Source organism: Paralichthys olivaceus, chromosome 8, assembly GCF_024713975.1.
Source record: "Paralichthys olivaceus isolate ysfri-2021 chromosome 8, ASM2471397v2, whole genome shotgun sequence".
NCBI lineage: Eukaryota > Metazoa > Chordata > Actinopteri > Pleuronectiformes > Paralichthyidae > Paralichthys > Paralichthys olivaceus.
In genome coordinates, this window is record NC_091100.1 from 8,330,905 (window position 1) to 8,345,804 (window position 14,900).

The window sequence follows — 14,900 nt, forward strand, 5'->3', positions numbered from 1 at the left end:
ACAGAAATACTTTGTTGATGAGAGAGGTGAGAGCAGGGGGTCCCGATTGGAGGCAGCTACAGTAACTCTGATAACCACTCTTTATGTTAAACATGTTGAACAGCAGAGGACCACATCAGGTTCAGCTCCTGTCGGCCATGAGGAGCAGTCTGACTCTGCTGAGGACTCACAATAAGAAAAACACAGTCAGGTCTGATGAATCTGGATCTCTGCTGCAGAGCACTCAGTATTAAACGGGTGTTTCGATTTATCTCACTGTGACAGGTTTCATAAAGCACAGTAGTTCAGCAGAAAATATAGTTCCTCACAGGAGCGTTTCAAGGGACTGTGGGGGCCCCAAGCAGAAGGAGCCTGGGGGACCTTACTTCAGATCAAAGTGAACACCCCCCAGGGAAAATAAAGAATTATAGACATCAACCAAACCTATACAAGTATGAAGCCTTTGGCAGAAATCTGGTGGCACGAGGCCTCATTCATCTACTGTTCTCACGGCAACTCTCTCTCAACGTCCTTGGTTACTCAGCACGTGTTCTCCTCCAGGTGTGATGCCAAAGAGAGGCCTGGATGTGAGCTCCTGTGAGGTGTTCAGGTTCTACAAACTAGTGACAATCAAGAGTCAGATTGAGCCGTTATCCATGATTGTTCCCCGCAGGGTAAGAGTACACTGACACACCAGAGCATCAGTTTGTGGTTCAATACAAACTACTTTGTTGTCAGTGTGTAACCATCCTGTCGTTTGTGTTTGCAGTCAGAGTCGTATCAAGATGACATCTATCCAATGACAGCAGGAAACAAGCCTGCCATGACTGCAGAGGAGTGGCTCAGTGGCATCGACAAAGGTCTGCACACCTTCATGCATGTGTGTGTGTATAATGTGTATTTTGTATACTCTGACAATGTGTACAGGTTTGCATCTCATCTTCCTCCTCTTCTTCGTCTTCCAGGCCCGGTGTTGATGTCACTGAAGCCTGGAAGTCAAATAGCAGAGTCGTACGCGGAGATGAGCAAAGGAATGGGAAATTCCCTGGACTCTCGCAGGTCTCAGAGCAGACCGGGCATGCTGCAGCTGGCGTACATTCAGGGCCAACTGGGAACCAAAGACGGCAACGAGAACAGCGGCAACGGAGATGATGACAGGAGCCGGCTGGCCGTCAGCAACGGAGAGGACCTTGGACTTTGTTCTCCTCCGAGGACAGAGAACGAGGTACTGAAGAATTTTAGTGTCTCGACCTGTAGAGCCGTCCTCTCCTTTTATATCACACAGTTTGTACAACTATTTAGTTTTGACGTTCGCTCACATACTGTATATTCCAAGGATTTAGGGCGATGCTACTTTTTATTAATTGATGGGTGTTTGGGTTGATGAAGCATTTTGATCTTGATCCAAAATAAAAAAAATGTTCTGGGACTTTGGCGTGTTTGTTAAGCGAACACTTCTAAACTTATTTATTTAAGTTTTGTTCTCCTTGTTTCTGGCTGTATGTCTGTTTTGTGTAAATACACCTCTGAACCTTTAAACTTCAATTCCTTGTATGTGTGCACATACTTGGGCAATAAAGCCAATTCTGATTCATATGCTGATGAGTTTTGAGAAAACTTTGCCTCTTGATAACTACTGTATGGCAGCGGGACAGTAGGAGGACACTTTGCAGTGAGACATTAATGAGTAAATCAGATCAACGGGACGTGTCTCTTCATAATATATTGTTCCTGTGTTTGGTCCACAGTTGCTTCTCAAGTTCCACAAGCAGCAGGAGGAGATCCGGCGGCTGAGGGAGCTCCTCAACCAGAGAGACGTGCGCATCAAGCAGCTGGAGCTGGAGATTAAGAACATCAAAAACACCCAGCCTCAGAGCGCACTTTAAGATCTGCAGTCACCTTCACCTCCTCACAGGACACATGCATCACTATATAAACTTACTAACCCTACTCTGATGGCACCGCACTCTTTTGCAGGGTCCTGACTCGTTCTCTTTCCCTCTGATCGAGACCCCATACTCACAGCACAGGGGCGATTCCAACCTAGACTTTGTGTTTTGCTTTCTTTTGTCTTTTCTGTCACTTCTACACAAGATGCACATATTCTTTGTTCATGTAAATACACTTCCACACTGAGTCTTACCCAGCTGAAACAAGTTTTAAAAACTCTTTGCACCTTTTGACCTTTCCCCTGTTTCTTTTGTACGCTCCACAGCTATGCAAGTGTGTTGTACTTTTTAGCTTTTTTATGCTCTTTGTAGCTGAGAGGTTAATGGCTGTTCGACTGAATGGTGTGGCTGTCTTGTTCTGTGTGTAGTTTGGAAGTTGTTGCCAGGCAGGAACAGACGTCCCGTGTGATTGTAATGACGACGCTGAATTTATTTTCTACGCTTGGTGATTGTTTTTTCCATGATGTAAACTACTGTTAACTGGAGACGGTCTGAGGTGTCTCGGAGACGTTTGGACCGAATGTGTGCTTGGATGAGAGTGAGCTAAACGAATGAGAAAATCATGATCCCGGGTGTTCCATTGAGCTGCACGTTATTTGCGGAATTTCTTTTATTTCTGAATGAGTGGAAAAATATTGAAAATCAATGTTTCACAGCAGCTATTGTGTAAGCCAATTCTGTAACTGATGCCATGTAGCAGTTTTGATCTTAATTCTTTTATATTTATTTTAAAATACAGTCAACAACAAAACAAATAATCACAATCTTGAATTCATGTTTGTAATTCTGGGACATACAGCACACACACTGTTAAGAGGCTGCTTGATTTTACCTGATGTGAACTCACTGTGAAGAAAAGGTTTAAAGCCATTATAGAGAACGGAACCACTTTAAAGCTTCTGGTTTGTCCATGTGTTTTCCCACAGAGTGCCTTTTTACTGCCCTTCGTAAAACTATAACATGATATACTGGGGTTTTCTGTTTGAATATTTCTCTGACAGTCAGTAGAGTTTGAATAAATCACCAGTCTGCTGGAGATAAAGATTAGAAACGGTAAGAGACACGAGCTGCCACTCATCACAGGTTGAGGTCTTGCTCAGGACACATTTATGTAACTTTGGTGATCTGGTAACTAGTGACATCATCAGGTCCAAATTTAGACTTTGTCCAATAATATGGTTTAGGACCAAACTGATGACATCAGCTTCCAATGTTCTGTCGTTACAACAATAAACCTGTTAAACGTTAGCGTATTAGCATTGACATTGTGATTACAGTATCCCAGCATGCTAACATGCTAATGGAATATTTAAAACATGGTGAACATATTGCATACTACCTTTGTCATTGTGTTTAATTTGCATGCTAACATTAGCATTTAGCACAAAGTACAGACATAGCGCCTCTAGCAGGACACTTTTACTGCAGTATCTGGTTTTTGTGTGATTTTTGCGTCATTGTGATGAAGTTTTTTTACTGTATTTAAATCAATGAATAGACAAAACAACAACAAAAACAGACCTGGTTATTTTAAATATATCAATATCACACATGTATGCAGTTTTACAGGAACAGGATGTGATTTCCCCCACATGCACATGTCAAGCAGAATCTAGAATAGAAATGAATAGAACATTTTTTGTCAATGCACTGAGCACATTCAAATTGAGCAGTAATCCTGTAGGTGTATCCAAAAAAAACAGACATATTAAAGACCAGAAAAAGAGAAATTAACAAATATAAAACATTTATAAGTATGTTGAAAATAACATGTTCAGGTGTAACTTATAGAAACTGAGATAGCTTGTTATCGTTATGTGCTTATTTGGTTTCAAGATATTTATCGCAACAGTTTATTGGTGTTGCAGTAAGATTGCTGATGTTCCTCTTCTGGATGTTGCACGTATGCTGACCATTTACAGAAATGTAGTGGGTTATAATTCTAGTGGCTGCGTGTGTGCACTTTTCATCTGTAAAGTTTAAATTCAGAATTGATCTTTTCCGTTGACAAATCTCTCTCCACTCGAGATCCTCTTACTCTGGAGCTTTCGGTGGTCTTCACCAGCAGAAGAAGTCTGTGAGTAGACCTGGTGCAGCTTATTGGAGCTTGTGACGAATGAACTCTGGCTCAGCTTTTAAGTCAATAACATGAATAATAAATGTTCAGAATAATGGATCATTTTAACAACAGCTCAGTGCATTCATTTACTTATTTGCTCATAAAAACCTTATGTTCAAAAGCTCAGAAACAATCAAGTTAGTGGATATTATTCTGCCCAAGTAATGTTTTCTGAATAACTACAGCTCAACATTTACTTGCTATTACAAATAAAAAGATAAATTGTTTTTTGGAAGGTGCACAGAGATTCCCAGTATAATATTTGAGCTTTGAAATAAACTCTGTGAGAAAATATACTGTCTGTGAGGCTCGTGGAACAGAAATGAGTTTAAAGAGAGGGGCAGGGTTTTGTCTCTTTACATTTAACATCTCACAACTTATGATAGTAAACTTAAAAATGCTGTGTCTGTTTTTAAATACTTAGATGAGTGAAAATCTGTTAAAGCAGCAACAACAGGCTCTCAGTTAAACATTGTTAAAGTCAATATACTCTGAGCTGCTGGTGAACACCATGGCTTGTAGAAGTATGTTTTCCCTCAAGGGACTTGTACATTGTGTTCATAGTTTCTGTTTAAGTGCCGTTGGACCAGTTTGAGGCAGCTGATTTTTGACCTGGATATTGTTTTTTAACAACATTCCCTTTCTCGCCAACTGGTTGAGAGAATGAATATGCTGATAGACTTGTAAACATGCATAGATATCACTGAAATGTTTGCACATATTAGGTCACACAGTGTAGATAACCAGTCTGATACAGGATGAGAGAATACACAGTATCCACGCCTGCATTGTAGTCAGAGGCACAAGCTCCAATAGATATTCTAGATCTGGCCTCTTGTATATAAAAAAAAAAAAAGGTAACACATGGAAACTGTCACACCGACACACACACTGATTTCAATGCAGCGGTGCTCTGACCCCTGTGACCTCTGTCAGGACAGTTCTAGCACAGCTTCATCTCTGGCGTTTGTGCAGGAGCAGCAGCGTCATCCAGCCAGGGTCAGTCCCAACCAGCGCTGCTGTTAGTGGACAAGTTTCCACACATTCCCACCATCAACTGCTGCTTCGACATCAGTTCAAGGATCTGATTGAGCAGTTAGTTTACGAATGCATATCCACTTTTTACATAGAATTTCTCCAAATTGATGTTTGCTTATTAAAAAAGATTATACATATAATAATATTAAATATAAATATATACATATTTTTATTTTTATGGTATTTCTGCCGCTCAAAATCCTGCATGGAAAAAGCAAATGAAAAAACAATTGTTTAAAACATGTGCATTTAAAGAACAATCCCAGGTTAGTGAGTTCAGTGCTTGAGGCAGAGTTTAACACAAATTCACAACATTCTCAGCCTGTAAGAAATAAAGTGTATCACAGGATAAATGACAGCAGCAGCTCCCATTTCAACACTGTCTCACTGCTGCCACAACATTACACACACATTGGCTGAATCTTGATAAAAATGGGCTTATTCACTGACAGAACTTAATAGTTTTTACAATTTCCAAATTATGCAGCAAACCAAAAAGCATAGATTTTCTTATCCCTCTCTGTCCAAGTAGTTTCTTCTGAGAATGATATAGTTCTGCTTTACTCCTGTGGCTGACTCCTGCTCAGGTTGAGGTTATATGTGTGGTGGAATTACATCTCACCAGCCAGTAAGAATAGTCTCAACACAGTGTGTTGATTCATGATTGGTTTACTTGTAATGAGGAAATCAGCTGTATGAAGGAGTTTTATGACGTCATGTGCATCATCACAGATTGGGTTTAGGATCTACAAATTCTAAACTATGTGCATAACAACAAACAAACTGGTGTGGAGTTTGGACAGTAATCACTAAGGTGATTTTTTTTTTCCGAATGAATCATCACAGTGATTTGTTTGAGTGAATTTACTTAGGAGAAAACTGTAATAGTTCAATGCAGCAAATGATCATTATTATGATTCTCTGTTATGAATGTTGCCAATAACAAGACATCACAAAATAACCAAATTGGAACAATACAATCAATCTTTTCTTAAACTGCTGTAATATTCAGTGTTGGAAGTGTTTGAGTTAATAAACAATCTGGATTGTGGCTGGGTTCTTCTGGGCCACGCTGTGCCTGACTTTTTCAAATGATGATAATGATGTTTTTTAAATGTTGTTGGCGAAACTGAAAAAGATGGTATCCCACTTCTTTTAATATTGTTTTTAAAACAATAGTAAAAATAGTATATGTATTGATCACAAAGTATAATTAACTTGTTTGGGAAACCTGTTTGTCTGTTTGTAAACCCTCATAGGTTACTTCCACAAATAAACTGACATTTTAAAAATGCACAAAAAAATGGATATTTTCGCAGATTTTCGCTGCTTAAGTTACAAAAATAGTTTCCTCAGTTAACTGTTGAATGTTTGGAGTGAAAATAGACATTTGTCATCTGTACATGATTGTCTGGCTTGTGTTTAGAATACACAGTAACTATGAGCTTTAACTGAACCTGCAGCCTTGAGATTAGCAGCCAGAAACACTTGTAAATAAATTGTTCTTAAAAACTGAGTAATACAGTTAGATGCCATTTCTGGATTTAATGTTAATCTGTGCTTGGTACCCTGGGATTACATTCCTTTTCTGTAAAGTAAAATGTAGTCTGGTACAGAAAGTGTTGCACACTGCAGACAACACAACACTGCCACCTTTACCTGAGGGAAACTCTGCAAGAACGGGTTTGTATTCTATCACCTCAGTCTTAAAACACTTCTCACATGCTTGTGTGTTCTTTTAGTTATTGGTTAGTTTAAACCATATAACTCCAACCTGACAATATTCACTGTGGGTTCATGGTACAGACAAAAATGTGGAAAATGTGGACTCCTTAATAGTTTCTCCTCCTCATCCCTGTAATGGATTCAAAAGCAACAACCTGGAAAGACTTTACCGCTCAGACCCAGTGGACATTGCACCATCAGGCAAGTGTCTGGAATCTGCAGTGCTCAGTTTTCCTTTGTGGCTGTGAAATGATTAATTTCTTCTTATATTCCAGTGTAAACATATTAAACCAAAGCTAATGATTGTTTGACACTGAGTTTTTCCAAATCAAGTGTTTATCTTCCACTGCTGTTTTTAAATAACTGTCACTTAAAAGAGAGAAGTTCATACTAAAGGACAAAGTTTTAAACATGCTCTCTTGATTTAGCTAATTCAGGCTAAGGCCTCACAGTAGTCTAAAATGAAAAGGTATTTTAAAAGAAATACTTTTGATGTTGTCTCCATTTCTTCCACAGGATTCATTTTGAAAGGATCTGTATGAAGATAAGAAATGAACAAGGCGTCCACAGTGCTGTTCCACATTCTGTACGTACTGACAAGCTACCACAAATTTCACACTCATTTATCAGTTCCTTAAATATGCCTGATTTTCTTTTCATCATGATCCATGAATTATCTCCTGGTGGATCAGTGAAAATACCACAAAACTGTTCTGTCTTGAAAAGTTCAAGAAAATGAAAAAAGATTTCTGGATCCACCCTCTGATCCAGATGTGCTCCTGCATTCTTCCACCAGGTTTTGTGGGAATATCTTGAGCTGTTTTTTTAATAATCTTATTGGGTTTCAAACAACTGGGAGGAAAAAATAAATAAATCTAAACTTAACCTGTAAAACTAGACTGTGGACTGTAATATACGGTTGCTGTCACTGTGCAGAACACAGAGCTTATCAGCAGGGGCGGTATGATTTCATCCCTTTACGTCATTTAGGGACAAAAGCAAGGCAGGAGGAGAAGCACAAAATGTTAACATTTTATTTACAAAGTTGTTTTTTTTGTCATACAGAAAGTAAAAATGTAGCTACAACCTTGATTTGTGCAACAGGCGGCCACACTAAAAATCATGGCTCGCTGGTTGCACAGCTGCTATAGCAATAATTTTATTGGGAAAAATAAGGAACAGAAAAAATAATAATAAAGACAAAAAATGAGAAATAATAAACCCAACAACAAAAAAATAATTCATCCAACAAAATATTAAAAGCACAGACCCAAAACTAGATACCAGTCCCAAAGTTCTCACACGGGAATACATAAAGAGGGGTCGACAGTGAAATTGTGGAATGCTGAGTGGTGGGCTGCCTGAGAACCTCGGGGGGGCATGGGGTGGGTGAGGTGGAGGGTGTTGGGTGGCTCTCAGTTCCATTTGGGGAGGCAAAAAAAAAAAATTGAGAAAAAGATAGAGAAGAAGGGGGTTGAGGGGGGGGCAGCTCCACTCGGCCCACCCATCCGGTACAGTCTTGCCCCATTAAAAGAGCTCAGAGCTGGGGGGGGTAGACGTGGATTACAAAGGCGGTGCGAGTTGTAAGAGGGCGGACGTTCGGGTTTGTGAGGGAGGAAGGGTAACTCGGTAGGCTCTTGTTTTCAGTTTTGCTCGTCTCAATCGTCGTCCTCATCATCGTCGTCGTCATCTTCATCCTCTGGGTCTCGCTTTCTCTTCTCTCCTTTGCCAGCCTCTGCTTCTGGAAGCAAAAACAACTCATCAAGACCACAAGACTTTAACTGACAACGCACTGTATTATTATTCTGACATATTTTAAGTTATTTTCTCCAGACTACTTTCAACAATCCAGAAGAATTCAGCTGGAATCAATGAGTTTTTTTTGGATAAATCAATTATCAACCTGACTTTCTTTATTAAATTTTAACTTCAAATCATTGCAGTCACAGAAGTGCCACATGATCAGCTGGATGCAGTGTTACTGAATTTCAAACATCATGTTCTGCTGTCCCTTCATGTCATAATGTTACAGGATTAGATGCTCAAAATAAACAGCGTCAGATACACGATCAGCCACAGCATTTTAACCGCCTGGCCAATATTGTAAAGACCTCGACTCCATAAGACGTCCGACAATGTCCTGTACTCTCAGGCACCAAGACATCAGAAGCATGAGCTTAAAGTGTCGAGGTTTGGCCTCCAGATATTGAATTTGTTTTTCCAGCACATCCCAGTTACTTGATCAGATTGAGATCTGGGGAACTCAGATTTGCAGTGTGGCAGGGTTTGAAAGCTGTTGCTGCAAACAGGCAATATCGATGCCAACATTGCCCAGAGCATCACTAAGCCTCTGCCAGGCTGCCGTCTTCATACTGCTGTCCTCACCTCCCTAGAAAAATGACGCCCAGGCCCCCAAACCTAAAGAAACAAGTTTCCTCGGACTAAGCCAGCTTCCATTGCTCCCTGGTCCAGGGTGGTCACTCCCATGCTCACACTCTGGATGGTTAATCTAACTGGTCTACAGCTGTGATGCACTGTGTTCTGACCAGCATTTACTTCTTTGCCTTTACTCCCCATGTGTATCAATATCCCACCTCATGACAGGTGCCAGTGTACCGACATGATAAACTTCTTTAACACGCTTCAGAGAGTTTTTTGTTTTGTAACGTCAGAACTAATATTTTTCAAGCTTTGTTATGCTTGTGTTTGATTTTATATCACAATTAACATTCTCACATCATGTTGTACCTTTAACTGGTCTTGTATTATGTTTTATTTTGAGGACAGTAATGAGTATAGTATAGTAGTAGTATATAGTATAGTATAGTATATATATGACTATAGCCGGCACTTTTGGTATACCCCCCCCCCCGTCAAGCCAAAACTGGGTGTATAGTTGCTCTTTAAGGAGAAGGTACATACCATCTTCATCTTCATCCTCATCATCCTCCTCATCATCTACTTCTCCATCCTGACCAAAGTCTTCCTCCTTGGTAAAAATAATTACAAGTTAAAAATAGAAATAATAAAAAATTATTCATATTAAATATTTATAAACATTTTTTTACCTCATCTTCACCGCTGACCTCCTCATCATCCTCTTCTCCTTCTACCTCCTCTTCATCTTCCTCATCCTCCTCTTCCTCATCAAAGTCCTCCTCCTCTCCATCCTCATCTTCCTCCTCTTCTCCCTCTGTAATAGAAAAATAATAAGTTAACCACAGATGGAACAAAGAATTAAAACTGCCTTAAGTGAAAACATTTCAGCTGCTCTGGGCTAAAACTGATTCTTCTCACCTTCATCTTCATCATCATCTACGCCGTCTCCGTCAACCTCTCCGTCAGAGTCAGAGGCTTCCCTGTCCTCCATGTCGTACCCATCCAGGTAGGTGAGCTGAGGCAGCAGCTTGAACACGCTGTCTCTGTAGTCGTTCAGGTTTGTCACTTCACAGTTGAACAGGTCCAAACTCTTCAGGTTGGCCAGTTTTTTCTGTCGATTAAATGCAGTGATGTTAAGTGATGCTGTGTCTTGAGTTAGTGATATTAGATGCTGAAATGTGCATATAAGGTTGTGGGATTTGTTACAGCAGACCAGTGACAGTGCTGCCCATCAGTAAGTATAACAACTTATACTTACTGATGGGCACTGCTGGATTTTAATACTACGATGCTTCCATCAACGTCACAAACATGTACTTTATTATCGGAATTAGACAAAAACTGGATTTTGCATCTGGTTACTTTGACTAAAAAGTGTATTTTCAAATGTTTACACAAAGACTACTAAATCTCCTATTCTTCCACCCGTCAACAAAAGAATTTGTATGACACGTCTCCTGGATATTTTGTTCATGTGCTATCCTGATAATGATAATGATCATTTTTAAATACGGAGACAATTGATAATGAGGATCTGTCCTGAACTTGTTCCAGTTTAAGATCAAATGTATGAGAATAACAAGAACTGATTTAAAATGTTTTGTCTAAATATATTAAATAGTCACTCAGTATTCGGAAACGTAGCTGTTGTTAAGCCAGATGAGGTGTAATCTCATTTACTGTAGTACAGCTGTGTGCATCACAAGATCATGTCTTCAATGCTAAAAAAGCTTTGTCTTACTATTTTGCATTAACATCAGATAAAACAACAAAAAGCACAATTTCTGCACCCACTCAACACAAAGCGTTACATGCTGTAGACATTCGGGGGGCCTGCGCGTGGCGAGTGTTTCCCCTAAATGACAGCAAAGGAGACAGGAGAGCATACCAATGGTTCCAATGTGCTGATGTCTTTCAATTTGTTGCCGCTCAGGTTTAGATGTGTGAGGTTGGGAAGTTTCTCTGCTAAAACATCAAGGCCACCGCTGATTCTGTTGTCGCTCAACTCCAGCTGAGGGAAGATCACAGTGAGAGATTATTGTAGGCAACGCTTTTTTTTTTTAATTCAACTTTTGCATGGTGTGAAATATATTCATATATTTTTTTTTACCTTTTTGAGTTTTCCTAGTTTAGGCAGGTTGGACACTGACATTAAGCCCACATTTATCAAACTGAGGAACTCCAGGTTGACAAACTCTGATGTGAGGCCCTCGATTTTTCCTTCAGGTGATCGACAATTGTCGAGGACGAGTTCTCGTACCTGGAATACAGAATGATAGAATAAAGTATAACGTCACATTAAAAATGTAATATCCCTTCTTATATGCAGTTTATAAAACTGTTATTTGATGATTGCATTTTCCCTCAAAACACTCCAAATTCATAATAATCCAACAATATCTAATCCACCCAGTGTGTTGCAAAGTGTTTGCAAAGTAAAACACCTCAGGAAACAAGTTGGCAAACAACAGGAGCAAAATGTGTGAGGTTTTTTTTAATGGGGGTTTGTTGTTGTTGTTGTTGTTGTGCAAAGCGAGTAAAGGTATTTTCTCCTTGTTGTAAAACATGATTAAAACTAGTCTGAAGGCGGAGTTTCTGTCTCCTCTTAAAGCTAACACCGGTTGCGCAATTCGGTTGCAGGACAAAAAAAGCAACGCTGCGAAAAAAAGTTGCTGTCAAACGTCAAAGATTCACGATTTCAGCAGTAAAACACCGACATGGAGGAAACGAGTCCGTGTAAAAAAACCCACAGAGAGCTTCGTCTGTCCGGGGGACGACGAGTCAACACGTTGATTCGTGTGAAAACGAGGAAGAGCAAAGCTGCAGCAGCAGCAGCAGCTTCCTTCATGACCTGCTGCTGCAGCCACTAATGACAAATGCAATGATTTTTGTGAGCTAGCTCGCTACAGGCTAGCCATTGCCCCCTTTTAAACGCTGCCGTGCGGCAGAGGAGCAGCTCCACGGCTCCGTGTGCCCGCCGCCATTAGCCAGCAGCAGCGGAAAGGAGTGCGAATACACCCTTTAGTGAAGCGCTTGTTTTTCTCCGTTAGACCAGCTTTTCATGGGGGAAGTGGAATATCCTCTTTGTCGTCGAGCGAATGGCCGATATCGCCAGTTTGTTTCGGGGTAACTACGTCGATTTCAGGTCGAAGGAAATGTGTCGAGAGCGGAAATTTTAGTGAAAAAAAAAACAAAGATGGAGACGGTTCCTTTCTCCCAGAGCTTCAAAGACGACAGAATGACAACATGGCGATCCCCGAGACACAGTATGCAGATCTCTGAACACCTTCCATGGCGAAAAGTGATGTTTAGAAAGTGTAATGGTCGTGTCTTGCACTGTGCTGAATGAATATCTCCCGTGTGGAAATCGTTTTATTTCGCGCACGGGTCCAGGGGGAAACACCGACCGTCGAGTTTTCCCCCTGCCCACGCATGAAGCGCGGTGCACCGGATCTCGGTGTCATTCAGGCAGGCTGCTCCGGTCACAGGCCGCCGGGCGACCAATCGAGCTGTTTTAAGCGACAAGCGACATCAAGTCGAGGTTTAATCACGTTTATTCAGAGGGTGGATGGTTGTTTTCGGGGTTTTCGGTGTTTCACGCGGCACATTTTGTTGTGTACGACCCCGTTTAGCGACGGGGGCTAATATGGCGGGAACAAAAACACGAAGTTGGGAGGCTGGTGTCTGAATGATCCCCGCTCCGCCAGACTTCATTTAAAAAGTGTGTGATTTTAACACCGGCGTAAACGCGCGGGTACGAACCGTAAACGTGGCTGCTGCGGGAGCGTGGAGGCTATTTTCGGGGATTTGCCGCCGCACACTCCCCTTTTAAACCCCAAGCAACAGCTTAAACGTGGCTTTTAAAACAAATCGCTATTACGTGAAGACTTGGCCGCCTGCTCTTGTTTGCGCGGAATTGTGAACGGGCTTTGGTTGGAAGAAGTGGTGAAGGTATGGATGACTCGTGAAGCAAGTGACTGTGTTTTTTTTTTTTTTTTTTGTTGTCGCTGCTGATTGTGGCCGTTTGATATCAACGTGCTCCGTGGAAATTTCACGACACGACCCGTGATCGGCGACGACCCCAGTGGACACGCCACAAAAGCAGCTGCCCTCGCACAAACGCCTCGAAGTTGTAAAGTGCATTTTGAAATAAAAGAAAAGCAGCCCCCGTCTGAGCAGATATGCTAGCAGCAAACATGGCTTCCACGGGTCTGTGTAAAACCTACCGCTCTGTGAATGCCAAACACGGCGCAGGATGCAAATGTGCTAACATAAGCAGCGTAAAAAAAAAGAAAGAAAGAAGTTTACAGATTGTGCTCCGACCGTGGGGCTGAATTGTGTGTGTGTGCAGCCCGGAGCGAGGAGGGTTAAAGCACTGCGATAATACCAGCGAGCTGAGGGGGGATCGCCGCTTCAAAGTAACGATTGAATCTCGCTTTTCTCCTCTACGCCCAATCCGAACCAGTGTGGAGGGTTAAGCTTGTTGTGCGACTGTTTTCCGGCCCATCACGGGGGAGAAACACCACCGTGAAGCCCATGTGGTCACCGTTGCGTTAGCCACACAGGTCACTCGCAAAGCAGAAAAAAGTAGCAAGCTAGCTAGCGAGAGGCTAGCCAGAAAACTAAGGGCTGGTTTCTTTAAAAAAAAAGCACGACTCACATCAGACGGTGTCCTGTTTCTTAGCTCCAAGTGGATCCTCTTGTTCATTTCCATCTCGCCCCGTGCAAGTGAAACTTTTCTCTCCTGGGTTTCGCTGGGATCTTCAGTCCAAAGGCAGAGATGCCCTAATGGAGGGAGAATATAGGACTGTATAATGAACTGAGCCAAGCCAAGTTAGTCGGAGAGAGGAGAGACAACCATGGAGGGAAACGGGACTGAAACAAAATATACGCCCAACAGCGCCATCTGCGTCCAGATCCGCCCATCGCCCTCCACAGGGCCATTGCAGTCACAAAACATGACGCTGCCCCGAAACAGAGCTGCTGTGGTGCAATTTGTTTCTGTGAGGAAACTACTGTACGATGCGAAGTGGAGACAGGAGCCTTTTTGTCCCATCGCCTTTATCCAACCGAGGCATGTGTGCATCTTACGCAAAAACAACATCCAGCTAATTAGACATCGGAAATAAAAAAAATAAAAAAAGTCGGTCACACGATGAACTCTTCTGCCTCACAACTGGAAGTTCCACAGTTTGAAAACGTTATTATTTGTCATAGCTGCTAAATTCACCGTTTAGGTATTTAAAGGGAAGAAAGAAAAAATCTATCATCTCTGTGTTTTTTTTTTTTTTTTAAACCTGTTGCCCTCCAAATCAAAAATGTCTTATTTTATATCAGTTCAGGAAATGAAGACACTGAGAAGTTGTTTTTTAAATAAACTGCTTAAAAAACACCACCTGCTGTGTTGCGTTGTGTTTTTTGTTGGGACATATGGACACACTGCTGGAAGGGGTATATTTGGTCTGCAGTAAAGAGAGCATTGTGAATGCATATGGTTGGGCTCTGTACCCCTCCTCCCCACAACCCCCTTTACTTCCTGAGACACCAGAGCCCTGAAGCAGAAGTTGACTGACTGAGCCGTTGATTCTGCTCAGAGCCACAAATCACCAAAGACATTTAGGACGTTTTTTTAAGTTATTAATTTATGTCAGAGGTCAATAATGAAGTAAAGATAAGACTGATATACACAAACAACCCAGCTGAAAATGGTG

At 41.4% G+C, this 14,900-nt stretch overlaps 2 protein-coding genes across 5 annotated transcripts in view; one reads left to right on the forward strand and one right to left on the reverse strand.

Annotated features, from left to right (window-relative positions):
* Positions 1-4,118, forward strand: part of coro2aa (coronin 2Aa) — a 31,939-nt gene extending 27,821 nt beyond the window's left edge. For both annotated transcript variants that reach the window (XM_020101327.2, XM_020101328.2), the window contains exons 9-12: positions 541-653; positions 749-839; positions 945-1,204; positions 1,728-4,118. In XM_020101327.2, the coding sequence (XP_019956886.2) occupies positions 541-653; positions 749-839; positions 945-1,204; positions 1,728-1,865 (602 nt within the window). In that variant the 3' untranslated portion in view covers positions 1,866-4,118. The remainder of the gene's footprint in view (positions 1-540; positions 654-748; positions 840-944; positions 1,205-1,727) is intronic.
* Positions 4,119-7,830: 3,712 nt separating this feature from the next.
* Positions 7,831-14,894, reverse strand: anp32b (acidic (leucine-rich) nuclear phosphoprotein 32 family, member B). 3 transcript variants are annotated; one of them, XM_069529347.1, is made up of 7 exons: positions 13,850-14,894; positions 11,300-11,449; positions 11,078-11,200; positions 10,108-10,300; positions 9,879-10,003; positions 9,733-9,799; positions 7,831-8,548 (listed from the first exon to the last, which is right to left on the reverse strand). In XM_069529347.1, exons 1-7 carry the CDS (start codon positions 13,901-13,903, stop codon positions 8,469-8,471), a joined length of 792 nt encoding a protein of 263 aa, XP_069385448.1. In that variant the 5' UTR covers positions 13,904-14,894; the 3' UTR covers positions 7,831-8,468. The 3 variants fall into 3 exon arrangements, with proteins under 3 accessions (XP_069385448.1, XP_069385447.1, XP_069385449.1); XM_069529346.1 differs by having other exon boundaries at positions 7,831-8,551; positions 13,850-14,184; XM_069529348.1 differs by lacking the exon at positions 13,850-14,894 and adding an exon at positions 11,940-12,369 and having other exon boundaries at positions 7,831-8,551.
* Between the last annotated feature and the right edge of the window lie 6 nt (positions 14,895-14,900).